The sequence below is a fragment of the Eurosta solidaginis genome, chromosome 3 (assembly GCF_040869045.1).
Source record: "Eurosta solidaginis isolate ZX-2024a chromosome 3, ASM4086904v1, whole genome shotgun sequence".
NCBI classification, from domain to species: domain Eukaryota; kingdom Metazoa; phylum Arthropoda; class Insecta; order Diptera; family Tephritidae; genus Eurosta; species Eurosta solidaginis.
This window is the reverse complement of record NC_090321.1, coordinates 155432418-155459134: the sequence shown is the minus strand read 5'-3', so window position 1 is coordinate 155459134 and position 26717 is coordinate 155432418. Positions and strand designations below refer to the sequence as shown.

At 37.8% G+C, this 26717-nt stretch overlaps 2 protein-coding genes across 3 annotated transcripts in view; one reads left to right on the top strand and one right to left on the bottom strand.

The window, feature by feature from the left end:
• LOC137244413 (succinate--CoA ligase [ADP/GDP-forming] subunit alpha, mitochondrial-like) overlaps positions 1 to 1537 on the bottom strand; it is a 127557-nt gene extending 126020 nt beyond the window's left edge. Inside the window, exon 1 of the mRNA XM_067773392.1 lies at positions 1408 to 1537. Within this exon, the coding sequence (XP_067629493.1) occupies positions 1408 to 1443 (36 nt within the window). The 5' untranslated portion in view covers positions 1444 to 1537. The remainder of the gene's footprint in view (positions 1 to 1407) is intronic.
• Positions 1538 to 3664: 2127 nt separating this feature from the next.
• On the top strand, positions 3665 to 12869 carry LOC137244409 (PHD finger protein rhinoceros-like). Of its 2 annotated transcripts, XM_067773388.1 has the most exons (7): positions 3665 to 3910; positions 8083 to 8277; positions 8338 to 8554; positions 8644 to 8833; positions 9072 to 9616; positions 11287 to 12297; positions 12846 to 12869. In XM_067773388.1, the coding sequence occupies exons 2-4, from the start codon at positions 8102 to 8104 to the stop codon at positions 8809 to 8811; spliced, it is 561 nt and encodes a 186-aa protein (XP_067629489.1). In that variant the 5' UTR covers positions 3665 to 3910; positions 8083 to 8101; the 3' UTR covers positions 8812 to 8833; positions 9072 to 9616; positions 11287 to 12297; positions 12846 to 12869. The 2 variants fall into 2 exon arrangements, with proteins under 2 accessions (XP_067629489.1, XP_067629488.1); XM_067773387.1 differs by lacking the exon at positions 12846 to 12869 and having other exon boundaries at positions 11287 to 12357.
• Positions 12870 to 26717: the final 13848 nt, after the last annotated feature.

Sequence of the window (26717 nt, the reverse complement as noted above, 5' to 3'; positions counted from 1 at the left end):
AGGGAACGACTATGAATAGACGTTAATGTATTTATATAGTTTATAAATATAAAAATTCATATATGTAAAGTTCACTAGAGTAATAAGGGAATAATTTAAATTGTAAAAAAACATTGTATATATGAATAATTTATAATTAAATATTATCTGAACATAAAGGACGCGTTTCATTCATAGAAAAAGCGATTTGACAGAAGGTAACCGATACGGGTAACCGGTAGGCCAGTTACCCGTGTTGTTGTTGTTGCATATGTTTTGGTTAGCGATAACGAAAACATACCTAATGAAGTAACTTAAAAATGTAAATAACATCGAGTGAGAAGGGATGTCGAAAACACAATAGGTAAGAGCGAGAAAGCGAGTCACACGTACACTATTTTGAGAGAGCGCATGCGTTACCTTTTTCCCGACAGCAATGTAAAAGTCATTAAGACGATAATTGGTGACCAAGTTATTGGTAACGATTAAGTAATCGATTAGGTAACGGGTACCTGTCTTGTAGGGCGTACATGTAAATGATGCCTTAGGGCGGCGTCAGTTAGCAGTTTACCCCAAACTTCAGCCCTGAATTTAACGTCAACCCAATTTTTGAAGCTTGAAGAAACAAAATAAAATACGACCTTTGTCAAAGTTGGAAGCGTGCGCTATGCTAAATTCTATCTGACGCCGACTTTTAGGACTAGTTTATTTAGAATTTAATTTTTGTAGGTAGATGTAGCCGAAAGTAGTCCTAAGAATTTATTTTTGATTGGTGGTGAACTTTGTTTTCACAACAAGTGGCCTGCCACCACACGGAACGGTTCGAAACCTGGCTGAAATGGTATTACAGAGTTGCACTTCCACCCTTCAACATTATTTTTGACGTGTATTGTCGATAATGTTGAGTTTCGTGGAATTAAGTATTTTACATCTCGACCAAATGAATGATTGATCGAGATATGTAATACGCGACATGTGTGGCGTGCTGTGTTCGATTTGTCGTGCGGCACGTAGCGCGTGACGCGTAGTGCGGCATGTAGTGCCTGACGTGTAGTGCGTGAGATGCGTGCGCATGAGGCCTAATGTTTGTATTGCAATAATCATTGACAGTCAGACATTAAGTGTAGAGATTTTGACATCTGCTACGCTTTTCCATTTCCTGAATGGAAAAAAAATCATTGAGATAAAACACGCGGTGGTGAGAAAATTTCTATAATGCGTAATATGGTTTTTTGGTAACAGTCTAGGTGAGGGGTCGACTGCTAATACGCGACGTAAAAATTCGAGAGTGGTACCCAGAGACGCGTTTCGGTCCCAGGATCTCGAATCCGGTGGCGGAAAACTATCTCTATCTCTGATACTTCTCGAGATATTTGCGAAAAACCCCCCCAAAAATGCCCTATCTTTAAACCCCACTTAAACACTTACTGCGCACTGATCACTCACTTCACCACTTTTAATCATTTTATTAACATGTTTTCTCTTTTTTTTTATCAAAACATTCAACCAAAATGGTTTTATTTTTATTATTTTCTTTGTTTTATAGCACTCACCACTTTTCTTATGCCCGAAAAAATTTTTACGTGAAATTGCCAGCGTTGCCACCGGATCGGCGTTTTTTAGGACCTTGGTTTTCCTTACATAGAGTCTACACTTAAAAAAAAAGACTTGGTCTTAAAATCTAATTATGCAATTAAAGAAAAACTTTATAAATTCTAATAATGTCATCATAAATATTCTATACGCATTTAAATGCTACGAGCTGAGTATGACTACGGGGAATTATGAAATATCAAACGGTAAAACTCTATTTGAGGGATTTTGCACGCATTTAATTTTGAGCCCACCCCATTGGTGGACCGCCCACCGTAATGTTTTATAATCGCGGCTGCCAACCCAGAAAGGTGTTCTGCGCAAAAATACTGTGGATCCCGCCACGGTTTCGGAAGGAACCGCGGTCATTTTTCAAGTTTTCGTTAAAATCTCTTGAACGAGTTAAGAATTTTCTTTCCAACTTCGGATTATTATTGTCGAGGTAAATACGCGTCTTTTGTCATCTCTCTCGATCTTTTACCTGGGTTACGCCTCAGGGCTTAGAGCCACGTAGTAGCTTGACAAACTTAAGTTGATTTGAGAACTGTCACATAAGTTGCGGGCTCTAAAGGTCGAAGATAAAGTGTAGGTCTTACAACCTTAGGCTAACAAAGTTGCTTCTATCAATAAAAAGAGAGGGCTGTAGACTCATTAGGGGATTTTGACTGGACACTGCCGTCTGGCATCACATTCCTTTAACTTAGGCTTGGTCAGTGATAGCAGATGTAGGAAGTACGGGTTGGAGGAGGAAACGATCGTGCTTCTGCCCTGCGCTTATCAGAATTCAGCTATTAGGAGTGATACATAGGTTCTGAGTTTTATAAGGCTATTCAGTTTGGTCATTAAATAAACTTCTAGTAACACTACGGACCCATTCAGTCTATGTGAGGTATTCACGGACCGCCCAGTTCAACCTAACGTTAGTTGTCTCATAAGTTCTTTTTTAGTGAATTCTACATGGCTAATCAACACAAAGAATAATTTACTTGGTATTTCATTACCAAATATATATGGATACTCGTAGCAGACTGAAGTTGATTTGCGAACTTTCACATAAGTTCTGTTGGTAATTTTATACGACAGCATGACACCGCTAATACGCGTCCAAAAATATCGAGAGAGGTGTCCAATGACGCGTATTGACATCGACAACAATAATCTGAGGGCGGAAAAAAAAATGTAGCTCATTCAAAATATATTAACGAAAAACCGTAAAGCAGGGGAGGGATTCATAGTATTTTTGCGCAGAACACCTTTCTACATTGGTGGCTTTCGGCCGCGCTTATAAAAAACTAACTTGGGTGGGTCCAACAACGGTTTGGAAACCAAAACTATACCCGAGCAAAACACCTATGCGATCCTAGATCCAAAACACCTCTTTTGATACCCCTCTTGATGTTTTTGGACATGTATTAATAGTGTCATGCTGTCGTTAGAATTACTGTTCCGTTTAATGACTTTTGCATGTAATTGTTTACTCAACACATCGAATTACTTTACATGGTATTTTATTACCAAATATGCTGCAAAATTAAAAGTGTACATACCTAAAGCTGGAAAAATATCATCTTCATCTGTAAACGTACATGGCAGGTATTGTGTAGAATATAAGCATATCTATCGTACCATTAACGAACATCATTATTTGCATGTGCATACGGGAGTAAGTACGGGAATAAGAGTAAATGTCTTAATAAAAGGGAATGAAAGTGGAACCCATTCCTTTATTTTGCTCGGAATGTCAGAATAAAAACAAAAAGAAAAAAATGGAGTCTTGCAAACAATTTATTACTTGTAGGACGCTCACAAATCGCTTTTAAATGATGTAAATACCTCATTTTTCGCTGTGTATGATAGTCACGGGGGAGTCGAAGTGGCAACGTATTTCGCGGGTATGTTATCACAATTTTCCAAAACCACAATCCCCATATTAACGTGACAGACGCTATGCAGTAGTAATAGCTGATGCCACTAATGAAGGTGTTTTAGATCTGATCCAGATTCTAAGCCGCAGGGCTCTTCTACATCAACAGCAGATATATTAGATGCCGATGATGGGCCGAGTTCGTCACGTAAAGCCATATCAAGCACTTCGTCATCTAAAATAGAATCAGGTCCTAGTTCTTCAAACAACGGGAATACAATAAATATGGAGACCGATGAACCAGAAGAGGATTATACCGTTCGAGTGCAAACAAACCCAATAACAACAACAGCGGAACCATTGAGACGGAGAATAATACAAAATCTGAGAGCAATGTAGAAAAAACGCCAACAAATGGTCCGGCAGGCACAGAGGCTACCACTGCCAATGCAACATCAATCGCCACCAATTTTGGTGAGTGTGCTTTATCGTATGTGCCCCCTAATTTAGTATATGCTTTATTCTTATAGCATTCGTCATATGAATAGGTTTTCTAAATTGGATAACATTTGCAGTGATGTGTTAATTAACAAAACGAATCGTTGTCTGTTAATCACACAATATTTTCGCAAGATGTCGAGTCCCAATTGTCTAGTTTATCAATTGGCGATAATAATAGTACTGGCTATGACAATGGAAAATCAAATATGGATTCAATGCCTAATACTTGGCGGCCTATAAAGACACAATACACATTAGGCTGCTTCTATAAATAGGACGTGTAAAGCACCGAAGATCGATGAGAGTAAGCTAACTATTTTGTTCAGGAGCAAACGTTATATATGTAGTACACATGGCAGTCAGGTCTAAGTATCACAGTGGATCGGTCTGATATTTCCGGCCAAGGATTGTCACACCGATGTTATAACAACAACATTAACTTTAACGTATTATTCCTAATATTCTACTTTCATTTCTTTAGATGAAGGTCTCATAACTCCAAATAGAACTTTAGAGTCCTTGGATATTGTAGAAGCTGAATTGGCTCCGTTTTTAAAGACAGGCCGATCATTTGAGCCTAATGATTGTGTTCCGAAGCATCACGTTGCAATAGTGGTTCCGTTTAGGGATAGTTACGCTCATTGGCAGTTTTCCTGCGAAACATTCATCCATTCCTAAGGAAACAGCATTTCGCTTATAGAAATTTCTTATCGAGCAAACAAATGGAAAAGCTTTCAATCGAGCTTAACTGATGAATATTGGCCTCCTAGAAGCATTAAAAATATTTCCATGGGACCGCTTTATCTTCCATGACGTTGACTTGTTACCTTTAGATAATCGAAATTTATACACATGCCCGCGGCAACCATTGCAAATAAATTATACAAATCAAGCAGGACTAAACGGGGGAGGCAACGGATGGTGCCCTACTTCCCCTTTCGTTGATTCTCTCCATCAGAAGGAGTCAATATAGTTACGCATACGATGCGCCTCGTAATTTCCAATCCTGAGATGGTCGGGCTAGTACCTTAATGGTTTTTGTTACTGGAACATACGGGATCTACATCCGACAAAGGACCCAAAACCTTCAGGGAGCGCCTTTATCGTTAATACAACAACAACGGCAGAAGTTTCATAGCAGGCAAAATTATAAAAACGCATTTCAGACTTTAAAAGGACATTAGAAGACATTAAAGAGCTTCTAAAAGCAATAGAGTAATGACATCAATTTAAAAATCAAACATCATGCAATCAAGAACTATTACGCCTGTATTTGCAAGGATAAAAAAATCGTTTAATTATTCCACAACACTACACATAAAATCATTCTTAGGAGCATACCGTTGGCGTTGTAGCTGTGTTGCAGGAGCATACCGCCGCAAATGTTCATTCGACCCCGTCGAATGAGTTTCTGATTTACAAACTCAAACTTGGTACTCAGAAATGCCACGGTTGTCTCTGGAAATGCTCAATATTTTGAACCGCAGACCACTGCTTGATGCGGCTACGTCTCCAAGACGGTTAAGGCACGTCCGCTATGTTATTAAACCCAGATTTGCATCACCCTGTTCACCTTCGATCTGCACTTAGGTTAATGTCTAAATAACGTGATGTAAATCCTGTATACGATGTGTAATCGACGCCTCAAACAGCAACTTTTTTTGTCAATCTTGGTCATACTACTACTTTCCTTAGACTTCCTTTAGAGTGTTTCGAGGACAGTTCTTGAGTGGTCGTGTACAGAAAAATTAATAGAATTACTTATAGTTACAATGATTCAAAATAAATAAAAGGTAACTGTTTTATAATCGGTGTGAAATGTGCTAATGTTAATTTCAAACAACTTTTGTTGTTGTTTTAGCAGTGTTTCGCCCTATCACAAATTGTCATCAATATCCTCTAACGGGGGTCCAAGGAAACTTACTGTTTCAACAGGGGTGGACCATAATGAAAGGGGTGTTAGAGGCGTTGGTTCCACATTACAATTAAAGAGATGGTTGGTGTCATGTGGGCACACATTGCAAGCGGGGCATACATTTTGTATGTCGGGGTTGATTCTAGATAGGTAAGAGTTTAACCTGTTACAGTATCCAGAACGAAGTTGAGCAAAAGTGACACGCGTTTCCCTGTGGAGTATGCGTTCCTCCTCCACAAGTTTTGGGTACTTTTCTTTGAGTACTGGATTCACCGGGGAATTCCTGGCATAAAGGGCCGACACCTGTTTGTGGAGTTCGCCAAGGACCTGCTTGTGTTTTTTTCCTTCATACGGCTGGGTTCTCAGGTGCCGTATTTCCTCAAAATGCTTACGGAGATGACTCCTTAAGCCCCTAGGCGGTGTTGGCTCATCAATCAGATGTCTGTTTGGATGCCCAGGTTCCTGGGTATTCAACAGGAACTGTTTGGTTAGCATCTCATTTCTCTCCCTGATGGGGAGTATTCTCGCCTCATTATGTAGATGGTGTTCTGGGGACATAAGAAGGCAGCCCGTGGCGATTCTTTGAGCAGTATTTTGGCAGGCCTGTAGCTTCTTCCAGTGGGTAGTTTTTAGGCTTGGTGACCATATGGGTTACGCGTAGCACGTAAACGGCTGGCCAATTGCTTGTATGTAGTAACGAGCGTTTCTTTATCTTTTCCCCAGGTACTGCCAGTAAGGGATTTGAGGATTTTATTACGGCTCTGGATTTTCGGATTTGTCGAGAATGTGACGTAGTTCTCCGTTGTAAGCTCCTTTCATATTGGCGCCGTTATCGACAATCTTCAATCAAGTATGGAAAATTAGATCAGTTTCTGACCAGTTTTTTGGTTACAATTCACGAAAGTCAAAAACCGTTCTTGAATTGAAAAATTTGTTACTTGGCTTTCTTGCGTTGATCTAATATAGTTTCCCTTACGTGTTTTGCACAAATTTCTGTAAACTCGTTCTGAATGTCTGGGGAAAGATAGTGAACTTGTAAACGTTTGTGCTGCTGTTGTGAAATCCTAACTTTCTCCAAATGATGTCTAAGTATTGGATCATAATGGCTTATGAGACCTTAGATGCCCAAAAAATGTCCATCGTTTCGTTCACCTTCGCCTTGAAAATTAGACCTTTTTCACCCAAAAACAAAATAGTGTCCAAAATTCTATATACAATTTCTTTCCACTTTGGAGTTTCAGTTATTAGGTGGTCATTGTTGATAAGTGTATCAATTGTAGCCTTCTTTTTTGAATAAGATTTTGTAAAGGTCATCATTGAATTTAACATTTATGCTATGCATAGATGTTATTTGAGGCTAAAATACTTTTTTATTACATTTTATTACATAATATGTATACTTTTTATTACTTAATATATATATATATATCATACACGTCTGTGAAATGAAAATGAATTTGTGATATTTAAAATTTATTGTGAAATCAAAAAATATGTAAACATAATAGTAAATATCAATCTAATCTAATTTAATGTGATGTTGAGTATTTTCGTGTGATGGCAGTATATCGTATAGCTTCTTCCATACCTGGAATTTCGAATATCCGCCAGGGCAACAAATTTTAGGTCGACTTAAAGTATTGGTGCTTAACAGACGACATGGTAGGCAATAAAAAGCATTGCTACTGGCACTCCACACTAACCAGTCAGGAAATGGCTCGTCATGACAATCACGAAGTCGTATAAATAATCTGGACTTTGATACAGAGTTCGTGGTATTGTTGGAAGACTTTTTGAAGATGAAACTTTATCAGTGTCACCACGAAAACTTTACGATTTCGGATTTATGTAAACATACATTTTTGTTTGATGTTTTTATTGTCTCCTCAGGCCCATGCAAAAAATCATTATCAATATTCGTTGCTTTTGAAATTAGGCTTAAAAAAGCTGGGTTTTTGCTAATAGAACGTATTCTAGCGTATGGGACTAAACTTATACCATTAAAAAATGCCTTAATACCAGAAATTGATTTTTTTGAGTTGTGTCACTTCTGAAGCGGGGGTGCGATATCCTAATAGAAATATCGTAACTAAGATGCCTTGTTAACAAGGAAGGTTATAACTGAATAAATGTAATTCTTTTACAAAGTTGTTTAATTTAATTAAGTTTAATATGGTTTAGCGATACATATAAGTTTAAAATTTGAGTTTGTTTTCTCTTTCACTTACAGAAAGGATGTCATAAGTGCAATGAAAGTGCCGGATTCAGAGCCTTTGGCTAATTACGAGTATCTCATTGTAAATGATCAATGGAAGCAAGAGTGGGAGAAGGGCGTGCAGGTGCCTGTCAATCCTGACTCTTTGGCAGAGCCAACCGTTTATGTGCTATCAGAACCAATTATGCCTCCTTCGCATGACTTTAAACTGTAAGTTCTATATGTTATTCACTCAAGTTTAATATGCTTAATACTTTTTTGTAATATTAGCTCCAAAAATCGATTCCTGCGTATAAGCAAAGACGATACCTACTCGAGCGATTTGCATTGTCTAACAAATGTGGTTACGCAAGCGGAAAATACATGTGCCTACGACAATGACCCGGTCGATGAATCATCGCTGCAATTACTCAATTCCGATCGTAAGCAATATGGTGCTTATTCCATAACGGAAACGCAATTTGAGCGCGTCATCGAAGAACTGGAGGTACGCTGTTACTTTTCTGTTTAATTTGTGTATATACAAATCTATACATAACATAGTACTGAAAGAAATATATTTTTATATATGTACAGATACGATGTTGGAAACAAATACAGGTGATCCTGAAGAATGAGGAAGGCCTTGGCATTGATTATGATGAAAATGTTATATGCGATGTGTGTCGATCACCAGACTCAGAGGAAGCAAATGAAATGGTTTTCTGTGATAATTGTAATATTTGTGTAAATCAGGCATGTTAGGGTATTACAGCGATTACATCAGGTTTGTTTTTCTTTTACTTTTAAATAAAAAATACATATTTGAACCTAATCAAAAGAACAAAGATATGAAAGCGTTTAGTAATAGTTGTTAAATGTGTAAATTAACTTCATATCCCACCTATAAATGATTTTCGCCTCTTACGAATGTTCACTTAAAAAAAAATCTAATTATCAAAAGTATTTTATATTAATTGAACAATCACTAAATTTAAACAAAATATTGTTTTCTTTTATACCAGGACAATGGCTCTGTCGGACATGTTGAATGGGTATTAATCCAGACTGTTTGCTCGGCCCAAATAAGGCTGACGCCATGAAATCAACCAAATCAGGCAAACATTGGGCACATGTTTCCTGCGCTCTATGGATACTCGAAGTAAGCATCGGTTGTGTTGATCGCATGGAACCAATAACAAAAATATCGAGCATTCCATCGAGTCGTTGGGCACTCGTTTGTATTTTGTGTCGAGCACGAGTCGGTGCTTGTATACAATGTTCCGTGAATACATGTAAAACCGCCTATCATGTGGTTAGCGCATTTCAACATGGTCTTGAGATGCGTGCACTTAATTAGTGTTAAATTGCGTTCCTACTGACAAAAAGATAGCGTTAGTAAAGGCAAAAGGGAAGGTAGCGGTGGTGCTCATAGCAGTAACACAAACAAACATAATACAACACATGGAGCAGCTAATGATGAGGACGATTGCCGACGACGTAAAAGTCGAAAATCAGATATGAGTTCTGAAGAATGATGTTGAATGAAGCACGGGCGCAACGATTACAGGTAAGTTATTGTTTACGTGAAAATTTTCTTTTTCAACGAAGTCTGTTGAGGCGGCTTTTTCCAGATTTTGAAATATTACTATACCATTTTATCTTACTGTACAAAAATAAAAAATAAACTAAAGAAGTGACAGAAGAAATTCGTAGCGAGTGGATGAAAGTTACATTTCCTTCTTAACACTTCTTGACCACTCTAAAGCTTTTGATTCTGTAGACCACACTCTGCTCTGTAGGAAGCTGGTAAACTTATTTAACTTCTCTGGTCATGCAGTTGCCCTTATAAGATCATATCTTGGCGATAGGACTCAAGCAGTATGTATTTATGGTGAAAAGTCTGACTTCCTACATGTCTTAAGAGGCGTCCCTCAAGGCTCTATCCTGGGTCCTTTGTTATTTGTTCTGTATATCAATGACTTACCCGATGTCCTTAAGTATTGTAATGTTCATATCTACGCTGATGATGTGCAGTTGTTTACATGTTGTCCTCGTGATCAAACAAGCTAGTTTATAAGTAACTTAAACCACGATTTGAATCAAATATTATCATGGGCTAATATAAATGGCTTATGTATAAACCCGAATAAGTCAAAATATATTGTTATTCATAGAAGGTCTTTTCCCACTAATGATTTAGAGAATGTAGTGTTCGACAATTCCGTTATAGAATACGTAGATACAGCGAAAATCTTAGGTGTAATTTTTAACAATACATTGACATGGAAAGACCATATTTTTATAACGGTTGGAAAAGTGTATGGAATGCTTCGTACACTATGGTTAACACAGTATTTCACGCCTTTGCATATAAGACTACTTCTTGCTAAAGCGTACTTAATACCTACGCTACCCATGGTTGTGTGATTTACTCAAACTGTGACTATGTGTGCAAGAACAAACTAAATGTTGTTTACAACAACATTGCTAGATACGTTTATGGGTTGAAAAGACTTGACCACGTATCACAACATGCTGAAAGGTTGCTAAACATTTCTTTCGAAAATCTTTTAAAAGTCAAAACACTGTCCTTCCTCCATAAATTGATACACACGAAGGAACCTGACTATCTATATTTAAGTAATGCTCTGCACTTCAAAAAAGAGCTAACATCATTTTTTAACGACTCCTAAACTTGATCACAAATTGTTGTTGTTAAAATGTTCATTTCAGAGTCCTTTTCCTTTCTCTGTGTCTTCTTCCTTTATTTGTTAAATACTATTCGATCTATACCCAGCCAAATCATCACTACTGCTGTCTTCTAATATTTATTAATTACTTTTCTTTAGTTTTAAGATTTACATTTACATACATAAATATTTCACTATTATCCGTTATATTTAATTTAATTTGATTAATCTAATTTATTATTATTATAAATGTTAAATTTTTATAGCTCATGCTATTCATGACTAGCACTGTTAAATAATTTGTCAAAATTGTTGTGCTAGGAACAAATTTTCAAATAAATACATACATACAAGTAGCTACTGAAATTTATTAATTAATTAGAAGACAAATAAATTCTAAATGTTTTGTTGCAGTTATACTTTGTTGTATTTTCGTTAAACATAGAACTTTGCTAAATATTTTTTTAAATAAAATTCTTTACTTTGGCAGAACTTTTTTTGAATGAATGATATACATTTTTTAATTAAAATTTTATCTCTTCAACAGCATGGCGATTCCACTAAAAGTTTAAATCGAGAGAAACAACAAAATACGGAGTTATATACTGAAAATGGACGCCTAAAATTGCAAATCAATGAAATGACGGGTGAAGTTAAAAAGGTTGAAGTTATTAACATGGAAAAACGAGCCTTAGAAACACAAATATAAACTCTTACATTTGATTATAAGAAGTTAGAACGCGAACATGAATAATTTTAACACAAACACGCTACAAATAGAACTAACGAAATAGCTGAATCAACTGCTAAAATACGTTTACAAACATTTCCAACAATCAGCGCTGGACGTGTCACTTACCTTGCGTGAATTCAAAAGCTTCGTAGCAGAAAGCACCACGGGGCTAATTAGTTGGCAAGCATCGATTGCCTTAGCTGATTATCTTGCACATAATACGGATATAGTAAAAGGGAAAATGTGTATTAGAGTTAGGCGCTGGTACCGGTTTCTGTGGGATGATACTAGTGCAATGCAGCGATGTGCGTCACGTGCTTATAACTGATGGTAGCCTCGAATGCGTTGAGTCGATGAAAGAAAATGCGCGACGAAATTTCGTTGATGCCGAAACTTGACACGATTTATTTATTTATTTATATAGTATACAACATAGCTGCAAATAATGTATATAAAAAAACAGGTACATATGTACACTCAAAAGTGATGATTAATCACAATATATACAACACGAACATATTCACTGCGAAAACGTAGAACCAACCCAAATTTAGAGAATGCATTTGGGGGACACATCGTACACAAGCTTGTCAGCGAATGTCAGCGCAGTTATATAAGACAAACTGGAAGTCATTAAAAAATTAGAACACAAAGGCTAATACACGGAGTTCCACAATCATATAACATGGTCGGAAATATATATTGCTAGCAAATATCAATAAAACAGTCTAGTATGACTTGACGCCGAAATAGTGGTGTCCCCGCACCAAATATGGGAAAGGATGTCGCGAAATCCCTAAAATATTCATCAACGGCAAGTGGCTAGTACGTAAGGAAGTATTTATTACAAAAACAAAAATTTTGTAAAAACGTAATACATACTATTTTAGCTTAAATAATTATATAGGAATACATTTATTACAGTTGCAAACAGAAAGACTTGCAATTTTTGTATGTACATATTATGTTTCCAATACTTTATAAGATCATGCGTTTGTTACCATGCTATTTTACTATAGGGGAGTTCAGGACTTTGTGCAAATGGTCTAGCATCATAGTATTTGCAAACTGGTGTAGTACTTTTACACAAAACGACAAAAAATTATATGGATATGCATTTGCTACGTCATGGCAAATACGCTACATCAAAAACTGTAGTTTATTTTTTCAACATTGAATAGCAAATCAGCACCTGCCAATACAAAACAAAATGTGGAAAAAAAATTTTGAAATGAAAAAAGCTGCTCACAATCCATAGCTTATAATTGCTATTGCTACGTTTCCAATATCAAATGCACAAAACTCTTGTACTGCCTTTATGTTTATTTATTAATTTCTGAAACTCAAATAAATTTGTTCCATATCTTTTTTAGGAAAACTAGAAAATTGTAAAAAATCTCGAAAACGCGAAACGTTTGGATATGGAAAAATTACAAATATATTACATTCCTGCTAAGAACTCTAGGAAGTACATAGAACCGACTGCCTTAGGCAGCGCGGTTACATGGGTCAAATTATGCTACCAACACAACCTCGACAGGCGCCAATGCCCAGTCGGCCACCCATGCCGGGTCAACCTCCAATACCCGGACGTCCTGGTTATAATGTATGCTAATACAACTAATATATTTCAAATATTGCTGATGATTTTGTTTATAATATTTTCTTTAGCAACCACCTGCACCTGGTACTGGTATGTATCAAGAGCCGCAACAGTATGCTCAAGCCCAACGCCGTTTAGATCCCGATCAGATGCCAAATCCTATAAGCGTTATCATTGAAAATCAAAGTAGCGCTGGTGGTGCTTTTATTATTTATTAATATAACTATTTTCATTATCATAAACAAATCTTATGCACGGGCTGTCTTCTTATGTCCACAGAACACCATTTACACAGTGAGCTGAGAGTACTCCACATAATGGAGGGAGTTCAGGATTTCGGTAGTATGCATTCAGAAATACCAATTTATCTTACATTATAAATTAATGTATTGTCTTTCGTTAGATAGCATATCCAAAATTTTACGTACTTCTTCAACATGGATAGAGGGCCGCTCTCCACTTTATCGTAACGCCAACAACGAATCACATTTTGCTGAATCGCATTATTCGAACAATTCACATTTCAGTGGACGTCCTCGTGACATCGTTTTTTTACATATATACTTTTTACTCACCATGCTAAGGTTGCGTTGCTCAGCTTAGGGACCATGACCGCGGCGGGAATTCCTAGCGCCTTAAGAGCCGCTTGGAGCATACACAACCCCGATATGTTTGAATAAATAGTGAATGCGGTCCCCCATATTGGTATTCTTTCTATTGAATAGAAATTCCGCTATGTAACCGTCGAAATTTGTATATGTTCGCCCATAATCGGGAATAGAGGACCGGAATTCCCGCCAGTTCCGTTCGATGTTTTGGGTGTGGGCACCAGTCACCGGGTCAACAAAATTTTGGGAGTGATTCACCGAATCATTGAATAATTGATTTGAAAGCAATTTTTTTTGCCTGCGCCACCCTGTTCTTCTGCCGTTTGATCCAATTCACTCAGCGCCGACGTTATCTCGGCCAAATAACGTTCCAATATCTTTAATATCGGCGCGTACCAAGTATTTCGCAGCTAAATATGCTGCATATTACTGCATGTATCATTTGTTGGCCGAATAAAGTTGACAAATATCAAAAAATGCGTTCCATTTTAGATTTCGTTTGTGCGTGATTCATTAATATTTTAACATCATTTGTGCCGTTCCCATCAGTAATTGCAGGGTGGCCTGCATAACTAGCAGTTGTGGTATAGGCGTCTAGACGTGACATGGAATGGATTCAAAACCAGTATTGACATCCAAAGTAATAACATCCCTACAAGCCAGAGGTAACTAGTTCACCCACACATTCAAAGCTTTTTTCGTTCTCCACTAACACATCGACGTTTTATGCTGTCATCGAAATGACAGTTCATTAATTATTCCGGGAAACTTTGAAACGGAGAAAAAATATTGTTTACAACGAAAAATTTCTTGCGCTTTTAGTTGTGACATCTGACGGAAATTAAACATTTTGTTGCAGAGAACACCTTGTTGCGTTGGCGGCCTTCGCCCAAAATAATATTAAGTTATATTTAGTTGTGACATGTGCCTTCGCCCGAAATAATATTAAGGGTAACGTTTTACAAGACGGTGCATCACCTAATTTAAAAATATCAAATATAATAAAAACGGAGCTCGAGGCGCGTCTTTTGATTCCACGTTTGATAATTTTTGATAAAAATTAGGTGGTGCACCGTCTTTTAAATCGTTACCATATTAAGTTGTATAGAATCGACGGGATGGCCTACAATGTTTCATGTCATACTAAATCGCTCCCGATATGGTGGGGCTAGTACCTTAATGGTTCCCGGAACGTACCCGATCTGCATCCGGCAAAGGACCAACAAAGTCGATAACGGGGAGTGTCTTTATCGCTACAACAACAACAACATTATTTACTTTCTGATTTTCATTCATACGTATGTGCATTTTTAAATAATAAAAAAATGTTATATTATTCTAATATATAGCATCTCCACCGGGTTGCGATTCAGCTCAGAATATGCCAAAATCAGAGGAAATCTACAATTAAATGCAGATTTACGTGTCATTTGCCAAGGATACAAGGTACTTTACAACCAACATGCTTTGGAATACGGTACCAAACTGGTTGGCTGTATTTCCCCAAAAAAGGGTGGAACTACGCATCTTGGTTTGCCAGTATTTGCTTCGATACGTTATATTTGTATTGATTAAAAATTGCAATAGTAGATAATGTAATGTGAATTAAAATTTAATAGGTAGCCGGAGCAAAAAGGCAACTGATCGGCATGCAACTGTTATTTATGTAGCGCCACCGGGAGCTGCTGCTGCTTTCCTAGAAGCATTAGAAGCAGAAATGTCTTTGATGGTTTGCATCACCAAAGGTGTGCCATAACATGATATGGTTCGCGTTAAGCACGCTCTCTTAAGGCAAAAAAAAATCGCGTCTAGTCAGGCCCGATTGTCCAGAAATCATCGCACCAGAAAGGGTAAGTAAATTGGCTACCATTTTATATATATAAACAACATGTATGAATTTTTTAGTGATAATTTGTCATGCTTTTGTTGATAATCAACTGAAGAATGCAAATACGCCAGCGTTCGAAGTTCATATGAAAACCGATTAATATTTTTAATTAGCGTTTGGAGAAAAAATACATATATATGTATGCATAGAATTGCATAGAAGGGGAGGAATTAATTAATTATTATCAGTAGATTTGCAAGATTTTTGTCATTACATTGCTTTAAGAGGGGACATCAACACCTTACTACCCACAGCCAGTTAAAATTTTAGTAAATTTTGTTTTTTTTATCACTGTTTCAAAACGTGGAAAGTTATATATGTATCGAGCATTCCATGGAGAATGGTACATTTTAGCAGACTTTCGCATTGCGGTCATTAATATTCAATCCCTAGAAGGTTTAAGGTAGTCATATCATATATCAAAAGTTCCCGAGATGGTGGGGCTAGTACCACAATGATGCTTGTTACCGGAACGTAGATAGATAGATAATTTATTGAGGATTGCACAGTGACTTGCACATCTCCTTCACAGCACCTCATCCTAGCCGGCTTCCTTGAAGAATCCCAGCAGTGTTCTTGGCTTGAGGGATTAAATGTGCGAATGCTCTGGCCATGGTGAGCCCATAAACTTAGCCCTACGTCTTGAAATTGCGCCGCAATCTAGAAGGATATGGTCCGCCGTCTGCTGATCCATCACAAAATCGGTATGTGTTGTTCGATATTATACCCAGCTTTTGCATGTGACTGTTCAGTCTACAGTGTCTTGTAAGAATAGCCGTTGGGGTTCTTAGGTTATCTTTTTGAGAGGCCTATTAATGCCTTATATCGAGTTGTGCTGTAAACCCCTAACAGTAACTTAGATTTACTCAGGCCTGTCATATTGCGCCAGTGTTCTCTCTTTTCCCTCTCTTCTGCTAATAAATGCCTCTGTGAGCCAACTGGCAGGAACGCCTCGGGATCGATGGGTCATGCAGTTGCTGCCTATCTTTCCGTGTTGTCCACCTGCTGTTGTTGTTGTAGCAGTGCTTCGCCCCATCCAATAGGTGCGACACAATTTGTCATCAATGTCCTCTAACGGGAGTCCAAAGAAACTTTCTGTTTCAACAGGGGTGGACCATAATGAGAGGAGTGTTAGAGGCGTTTGTTCCACAATACAGTTAAAGAGATGGTTGGTGGGATTCAAGGGGTTGTGTAGCGCAATATATAGCTTCTCCAACCCAATTGTCAACCTCACCTTCGAGCGGCGAATCCCGTTTCACTAACAGACGAGGCTCTGGCGACCCCAAGCTCCTCATGGAACTTGGGGGTGGGGAGGGAGGGATGGCCTGAAAGTTCAATGTGGCCATATAAATCGTTCCCGAGATGGTCGGGCCAGCACCTTAATGGTGCTGTGTTACCGGAGCGTATCGGATCTGTATCCGACAAAGGACCATCACATCGATAACACTCCCCAAAGCCTTCGGGGAGTAACCTAATCGCTACAACAACAACAACAACAGATGGTTGGTGTCATGTGGGGACACATTACAAGCAGGACAATGTTTTGTATGTCGGGGTTGATTCTGGATAGGTAAGAGTTTAACCTGTTACGGTATCCAGATCGAAGTTGAGAGTGACTACTCGCGTTTCCCTAGGGAGAGTGTTGTAGCGTTCTTCCTCTGCTAGTTTTGTTCTTTGAGTACAGGAATCACCGACATAGAGGTCCGACGCCTGTTTGTGGAGTTCACTGAAGACATGCTTGTGTTTTTTAGCTTCATACGGCTGTGTTCTCAGGTGCCGCATTTCCTCATAATGTAATGCGAGTGATTCCGATCAGCAACAGTAAATATCGGCTGAAAATACCGAATTCCAGCGAAATTAGTTTTTGGAACTGTTTGGAGTTACAGGTGGCGACCGATTTTCTTTTCCATAGGGCCGGATGCATTGTATTTTGCTGCTTCCAATATTACCATTCCCTTTTCGCGCTCCAGTATCGGATATATCATGTAAAAAATAAGAGGAGAAAAACTTTATCTTATTGGAAGGGTTTTACAATGATCCAATAAACATTTTTTAAAAGTATTGAAGTAATTACTACCTTTTATGTGATTAGGAAGTTCATTGAAATATTTCAGGCCCTTATATATGACCGTCCTAAAAAGATTCTTTTCCGGCAAACGCAGCAAACCCATTTCTCAGTACCGGGGTCAGGAGAAGGACCCGGATTGGGGTCGATACCTTCCTGGAAGAGGAGAGTATGGCGCAGACCCGCTGCAAGGATCTGCTGGGAGGTTGACAATTTTTGGGAGAGACGCAACAAATTAAACACTGAGTCTGCCTGCTCATTACCCTCCACTCCCCTGTGGCCTAGGACCCAGGGCAACAGTACTACGTTGTGTGCTCCTATTGATTCAGCTTTTCTACGCACTGAAGTACCAGTGTTAACTTTATTTCGAACGCCGCAAATGCCTTTAGTGGGGACTGACTGTCTGACTGAGTATGGCAATTGTTTCATTGGGGTATCAGCGCTGAAGGTCCAGCTTAGCGCACTAACTTATGGCGAATACTTCCGCTCGAAAATGCTCGGATGTGCTTTTAGAGTTACTGATATTTTGGTTCTGGATTCGAAAACTCTGGCTCCAATCCCCTCTGGCGTCTTCGAGCCATCTATGTACCATACGATCTTGAGCAAACTAGTAATACATTGCACCCGCCTATACCTATACAGCCGTACCAAGAGACGGAGCAGCCCATTACATATTGGCACAACCGGAGTACTTCTGCACATCCATCCTATATGAAAGCTATGCATTCAAAAGTGTTTGTACCAGTGGCTGGTGCACACCGAACTGAACCAATGTATGCTATATTGAGGCCTGCACAAATACCAAGCTATGTTTATGTAAATAATATTACTGCTAATGTCAATTTGCACGGTTGAGCACATATAGTACCTACGTTTATACAAGGTGGAACACCACACTACCTACATGGCGATGTAGCCACCGATCAGGTTGTTGTAAGAGATTAATTAAAATATGTTATTCATAAACACTGATTATTATATTTTCATTATCATTAAACTGTAGACTAGACTCATGACGGGTATTCTTACTGGACACTGCCACTGGCGTCACATGCCTTTAAATTAGGCTTGGTCAGTGATAGCAGATGTAGGAAGTGTGGGTTGGAGAAGGAAACGATCGATTACGTTCTGTGCTCGTGCCCTGCGCTTGCCGGGCTAAGACTCCAGCTGACAGCTGTCAGATCTAGAAGCAGCAAGTGGCTTAAGTTCTAGGAAGCCGCTAACCCGCTGGAGCCATGAGAAGCGTGAGTGCACTTTGGGTGTCCCAAGACAAGTTCCGTACCTGCTCCGAATAATTTGTAGCTATCTAAGCGACAAAGTACTCCCTTTTGATACAGATGAGGGACTAAGAAAGCACAACACCACGGGTGGTGTCCCTCAGGGATCTGTTCTAGGTCCAACTCTTTGGAATGCGATGTATGGCGGGGTGCTACAAATCGACCTTCCCGGATGCACGGAAATTGTCGGCTATGCAGATGATATTGTCGTAGTAGCAGTGGCCAAGAAACTTGATCTGCTCCAAGCATTATGTAATGACGCCGTGGGAAGAATAAAGGAATGGTTGACGAACACGGGGCTGGAGATGGCTAGCAATAAGACAGAAGTGGTTCTGATGAGCTCAAAGTGGACTGTGGATGAGTTGGTCCTAACCATAGGAGATTATCAAATAAATTCAAAGCCCTCCTTGAAATATCTAGGAGTAATCATTGACTCAAAACTAACTTTTAGGGAGCACTTCAGGGCGGTGTGAACCAAAGTTTCTAGAGTTAGTGGAACCCTAACGCGAATAATGCCCAACATCGGCGGCCCAAGCGAAGCTACCCGTCAGCTATTATCCAACGTAACCAGCTCTATAATATTATATGCAGCACCAATATGGCACAGATCTAAAATGGTCCACCAAAAAGATATACTAGCAGCCTACCGCATTAATGCTATACGAATAGCATGTGCTGTTGCGACGACGCGATCCATGTTTTATCCAGGAAAATCCCAGTAGATCTACTCTCAGGTGAAATGGCCGATCTGTGTGGCATTGGATTCAGCCGACCATCTGAAGATGCTAAGAAAAGCGCAAGGTCACGAACAAGTTAGGTGGCAAGAACGGTGGGAAGATTCGAGAAAAGAGCGCTGGACCTTCATGCGAGTCCGGAATATAGCGGAATGGTACGAGCGAAAACACGGGGAACTAAATTACCATCTCACACAGATATTGAGCGGCCACGGTGGATTCAAGGAATATCTACATAAGCGTGGGATAGAGGAGGATCCTTTCTGTCCAAACTGTCCGTCCGAATTTGAAAGCGCAGAACATGTAATGTTTCACTACCCTCGTTTTCACGACGAAAGACTGTCTGTAAACAGAGTTTTTGGAGAGGAACCTTCCATTAGGAATTTAGTTCCACGAATTTGCGGACAAATAGATTGTTGGATTGCTGTGAGCAAGATGGCCTTTATAGTAATGACGAAATTGATGCATGCCGAAACGCAGCGCAGAGAAAGGCGCATACGAAGTAGTGGCGACTAAATCGCCTTTTCCCCTGTGACGTTATGCCTAACGGCGATCTCAAGGGATGCGGACACATGAACAGGATTAGCCTGGTTTCATTGGGCCACTTGAGGGTAGTGCGCTACCACAACGTCCAATAAAAAAAGACAAGTTCGGTCGTGCCTGGTGTTGTTGGGTGAGCGGCCAGACAGCAGGGTGCAACAAATGCACCTTTCAGGGGAAAATTAGATGTAGCAAACGAGTATATTCTGTATCATATGATCAACTTGGAGACAACCAAACGTTTATTTTGCTGTCCAAAACAGAACTGGTGCACGGCACTGCTGCTAAAGAAGGATAGGCGTTGTCATATCAATTCGTTCCCGGGTTAGTCGGGGAAAGCAATTTTAGCATTGATTTGCCCTTTTCAATTTGAACATCCATTCAAGAACTTCGCATAATAGATTAAAAAGTCATCTGTATTTATTTGTTATTGTAGCCCGTCTAATTTACTTCGTAACAACAATCAATTGTCCCTTGTTATAATTTTATGTTCTCTATGAATGCAACAGCAAAGTGTCTTTGGGTACCCCTGCCATCGGAAGATGCGTAGGCATGGTGGAGGTTCATTTGAAGTTACTTTACCAGGTCCTGATTCTAGTTGTCTGAAATTTCTCTTGTGCCTTTGGCCTCTCAGAAAAGAACTAATTGTGGAGCTCTATTTATGGAACACTTTTCGGCTTATATTAAAAACTTTTAATATATTCTTACTGATATGAGTTTCTTTTTCATTCTAGGTAATTTGATTTTGACGATGTGCGGATAGAAATATCCCAAATATTCCAGCTGTGGCTGTAAGAACATACATTTGCTCAAATTAAAGAAAACTGCACGGTTGAGCACATCCAGTACCTACGTTTATACAAGGAGGAACACCACACTACTTTTCACGTTGTTGTAAGAGCTTATTTTAAATATGTTATTCATAAACACTGATTCTAATATTTTGTTTTGGTTTTTACTTTAGGGTCAACCGGTTATATAAGCGATGTCAGCTATGCCTGTAACTTAAGCGCCTTCAGATGTAATAGTTACCGCGGACGCGGTCATAGGAGTAGTTCACTAAGTGGGGATTACACTAATCAAGGACTCTCAATATCGGAAGGTTTTCCAGCACCATAACAACACCAACAATATGTGCAAGCACCCGAATAAATGCATTAATAATGATTAGTGAGAATAATATTAATTCTGCACTTTCTAAAATACAACATGAACTGAATAACCTGTATAAATGGTTGTGCGGAAATAGACTGAAACTTAATATAAATAAAACGAAATTTATGATAATAACAAGGAGGAACGTTAATGAGGATATAATTGGTTTAAAAATAAATGATGAAAGCATACAAAAAGTTGACAGTATAAAATATTTGGGAATTATAATTGATAACAAACTCAAGTTTGAAGAACATATAAACTACACAGTCCAGAAAGTTGCGAAAAAAATTGGGGTTATACAGAGAACATCCAAATATATTCAAAAAAAGTACAAAATAATTATATATAAGTCCATTATAGAACCGCACTTTGTAAACTGCCCATCTATTCTATTCATTGTGTCAGACAAAGAAATAAATAAACTTCAAAAGATGCAAAACAGATGTATGAGATTTATTCTTAAAAAACCTAGAGATACTCGTACGGCTGATATGCTGAGAAGTTTGAACTGGTTAAGTGTAAAGCAAAAGATTTTTTTTCAGGCTATGAAGTTTATATTTAATATTAAAAGTGAAAATGTACCTGAATATCTAAGTAAAAACGTAGTATTAGTTAAGCAAACACATAACATTAATACAAGGAATAAACACAATTTCAAACTGCCTTTATTTAGAACTGAAATAGATCAGCAAAATATTTTTTATAAAGGTCTAAAAAGTTTCAATGAACTGCCTATAGATATAAAAAGTTGTAATGAAATCGGAGCTTTTAAACCAAAACTTTATGAATATTAGCCGTGTTTTTTAACACGCGTATATCCGTTTACGCTTAAACTTTATATTGACTGCTAAGAGACAAACTATAAATACACCTCTGAAATTGCTGCGCATAAATTTTGTCCTACTAAATTTCAATACGCATTATACTCAGATGTAACTGAAATATGTGTCTTTGTTTCACCCTGTACACTAATTCTATGTATTATATGTGTGTCCACAATTCATCGCAACTGATTCAGCTATATGTTATACCCTATGGCCATCAGAGCGTTGCGTCTCCGCTTTTCGGTACACCCTGTTGCTGTAGCTAGTTGTTTTACCACAGCCGCTAGATGGGTCTCCTAAGCATTATCTAAGCGAAGATAGGCGTTTTTTAACACGCGCAAACGAAACGTATACGCGCGTGTTAAAAAACACGGCTATTGTAAAACCTTAGCAATAAGATAGTAAATTGTAATATAATTTAATTTATGAATTAGGCTTTTTTGCCGTAATAAATAAATGAAATGAAATGAAATAAATTGTACAACAAACGTTAACACCACATCAGCAGCCAGCAACAACAACAACAATCGCAACAAGTTATAACTTCTAAACAATTAATGACTAGTGAACCACCAACATATCCGCAATATGCGCATTCATCAACACCAACATATGTCGCCTACTTTGCAACACAAAATCCAATGCTTCATCCCGCGTCAGTTGCATAACAAGTCACTGGTACACCGTTATATGTTTCACATATGCAACATATGTATGCGAATGCACTTCAGGTGTGCAATTATAAGTGGTTCATTTGTTTATTCGCCCGAATATCAATATATACACGGGGAAGATGGCCAAGGCCATTCTGATTCTAATACTGATAAAGGCGAACCATTGGCAAATTTAAAAACTCAAACAGACTACGAAAAATGATGATGGTATTAATTCTAATACGGATAGTGAAGAGTTTAAACCTAGGAAAAAAGCTAAACTTGATAAAAACTTAACCGAAGATGACGATGTTTCTAATCTAATACTAAGGAAGATAAACCTTTGATAAATATGAAGCTTAAAACAGAGTTATCAAAAAATGACGATGATGATAATGATGTTGATGCAAAGTCCAATGTTGAAAATGATGAAAATTATGAAACAGAATCTGAAAATAGTATGAGTGTGGATTATAACCTGAAGCAAAACTGTCATATCCGGTACGACCAGAATTAGATGTTAAGAAAAGAGCCTACATAAAGAGTGCTCAGTATATTTATGGAAAATTTATCATGAGACAATGCTCAATGTATGAATTTCAATTAAATTCAGCACATTGTTGGAAAAAGCATCTAAACTTTATGCATCGTCTACAGAAACCAGAATATTTACGATTTAAATATAACGAACATTGTGCAAAATGTAAATAGTGTGATTTTCAAACAGCTACACCAAGCTTCAACAAATTATTGGACCATGAGATTTCTCATATGGCCAATAGTCATTATTTAAAATGTAAATTTTGCGATTGGAATACTAAAATATAATCAAGTATGAATTTTCATTTACGTGCACAACACGCTGAAACAATTAATGTAACAACGAAAAGTTTAGAATTAACTGTTTGTCCATATTGTAATCAAGAATTTGCATCACAATGGTATTTACGCAAACACTTAATACAGGAACATAAGAAAACAGTGGATGAAAGAACAATTAATGTAACAACGAAAAGTTTAGAATTAACTGTTTGTCCATATTGTAATCAAGAATTTGCATCACAATGGTATTTACGCAAACACTTAATACAGGAACATAAGAAAACAGTGGATGAAAGAACAGAACATCTTTTCTATGTTTAGAATGTGGTGAAGAATTTAGAACAAATACAAGTTTACGTGTACATGTTTACCAAAAGTTTGCTCATTGTACACCACAAGATTTGAACCTAAAGATCTTGAGGGTAAGGTTACACCTATGTGGCATCTACAAGGTATTTATAATACTAGTATGGAATGAATCCGGATAAGGAAGAAAACGGAGGTGACGAAATGAATCACCATGCTTCTTTGGATTCTGGTGATACTCCTGACATGCTTCCTAATTTCGCTACGTCTGATCTTACTATACCTACCAAACTAATATGACTCTGCAAACTCATGATCAACACTACCAGCGCAGGAAAAATAAGGACTTCAAAACAATGTTTCGGAAAGGGCACGAATATGAATCGTTAATGTATTTATATAGTTTATAAATATAAAAATGCACATATGTAAAAATTACTAGTATAATAGGACATGATTTTAACTGTAAAAACCATTTTAAGCATGGATTATGTATTAATTAAATATTATTTAAAAAAAAGGACGCGTTTCATTCATATAAAAAGCGAATTGACAGAAGGTAACCGGTACGGGTAACCGATAGGCCAGTTACCCGTGTTGTTGTTGTTGCATATGTTTTGGTTAGCGATAACGAAAACATACCTAATGAAGTAACTTAAAAATGTAAATAACATCGAGCGAGAAGGAATGCCGAAAACACAATAGGTAAGAGCGAGAAAGCGAGTCACACGTACACTATTTTGAGAGAGCGCATGCGTTACCTTTTTCACTTAGCAATGTAAAAGTCATTACCCTACAAGACGGAGGTAACCAGTTCACTCACACATTCAAAGCTTTTTTCGCTCTCCACTAACACATCGACGTTTCATGCTGTCATCGAAATGACAGTTCATTAATTATTCCGGAAAACATTGAAACGCAAAAAAATATATTTGTTTACAACGAAAAATATCTTGTGCTTTTAGTTGTGACATGTGACGGAAATTAAAAATTTTGTTGCAGAGAACACCTTTTTACGTTGGCGGCCTTCGCCCAAAATAACATTAAGTTAATTTTAGGGGTTGGATTTTATATAAGGTGCCACGATTTTCAAACTTTTGTTGATTTGTAGGGGTAAAAGGGGTCCTAAAAATCACAAAATTATCATCCGCAACTCTAGGAAATTCTTAGTTTATGACATATAAGCGTTTAAAAATGTAAATTTCACCGAACAAACTTAATGCGTTCTGACCGATTTCTTTAAAATACCGCACTTGGAATAAGTTCAAATCATTAAACAGAGTTATTTTAGCCACTACCGATGTTAACAACTAAGCCACAACGCGTTTTAATTTAATAATTAACGAAACTTAAAACTGAAAAAATACACCAGCGTCGACGAGTTCGTTTGTTTATTTCATAATCGAATTGTCATCTGCAACCGACATAATATGGCAGACCGAGTGTATTTTGAACGAGTAGACTGTTCGTTTATGTGTTAAGGGGCTGCCAGACCTGAAGGTAAGAATATTATGGAAAACGGGTTGGATTTTATATAAGGTGCCACGGTTTTCAAACTTTTGTTGATTTGTAGGGGTAGAGGGGGTCCTAAAAATCACAAAATTACCATCCGCAGCTCTAGGAAACTCTTAGTTTATGAAATATAAGCTTTTTAATTTCCAAATTTAGTAAAATAACTTAAGTCCTGCACTTAAAATTCGGGTCGCACATGTCGATAGCGATATCAAAAGACGCGTATTTGCGTCAAGATTCAGAATCCGAAAGCAGAAACTACATTTTTTATCTCGGTTAAAAGTTATTCGCGGAAAACCCGTCGGTACTATTGTCGCCTTTTTCGTTGTTGCAATTAAACAAACGAAAACAAATGAAGGTGGTGAATAGTGTTGCCAGCTCCGCAACAATATCTTTTTAACTTGTAGAAGATTATAAGGTGGTGACACGTCGACATAAATGCAAACAAACATACACTATCGATGTATTTTGTTTTGTAATTCTCTGAATAATTTGAAATTAATGTATTTGGCAGCGATCTAGTTTAGCACCCCCGAGTTCGGGGTTAAACTTGGTATCAAATGAAAGAGGGAGTTCTCCCGATCACAAATATATATAACTTAAAGTGCGCAGACTTATAGTTTACGAGTTATTTGATGTTAAAGTTTGCAAATTTAGCAAATTTCTATAGCACTCTCACTTACAATTTACACATCTTTCAAAACCTTTATGCTCATAGATATCTATATAAATTGGCAACGATACACTTAAACTTCATTTTAGTATATTTCACATATAATTCTTGAATTGTTTTTACTTAATTTAAATGTTTTTATTAAATAAATCGCGCTTTTGTAGCAACATTCACATTTATGTATGTATATATTTTATCGATAACATTACAAAGCTGTGCTGCCACATCAACAAAGAAAAAACAAATATAAATATTAACGTGCCACTTTTCAGTTAATAAAGAAAAAGGAAAATATGTATTTTTACTACTATGCGGAAGGACATCACCGTGGCGGTAGCCACGGTTATACCACACACCCGGACTTGGCATGGCGTAGCCCAGGGTTATTTTAAATAAGCGCGGCCGAAGGCCGCCTACGCGGAAAGGTGTTCTACGCAGAATTACTGTGCATAGCGCAGCCGGTGTTGGATCGGCTAACATAACAATAAACATAAGAGTTATAAGGTAATATGCGGAAGGATATCACCGTGGCGGTAGCCACGGTTATACCACACACCCGGACTTGGCATGGCGTAGCCCAGG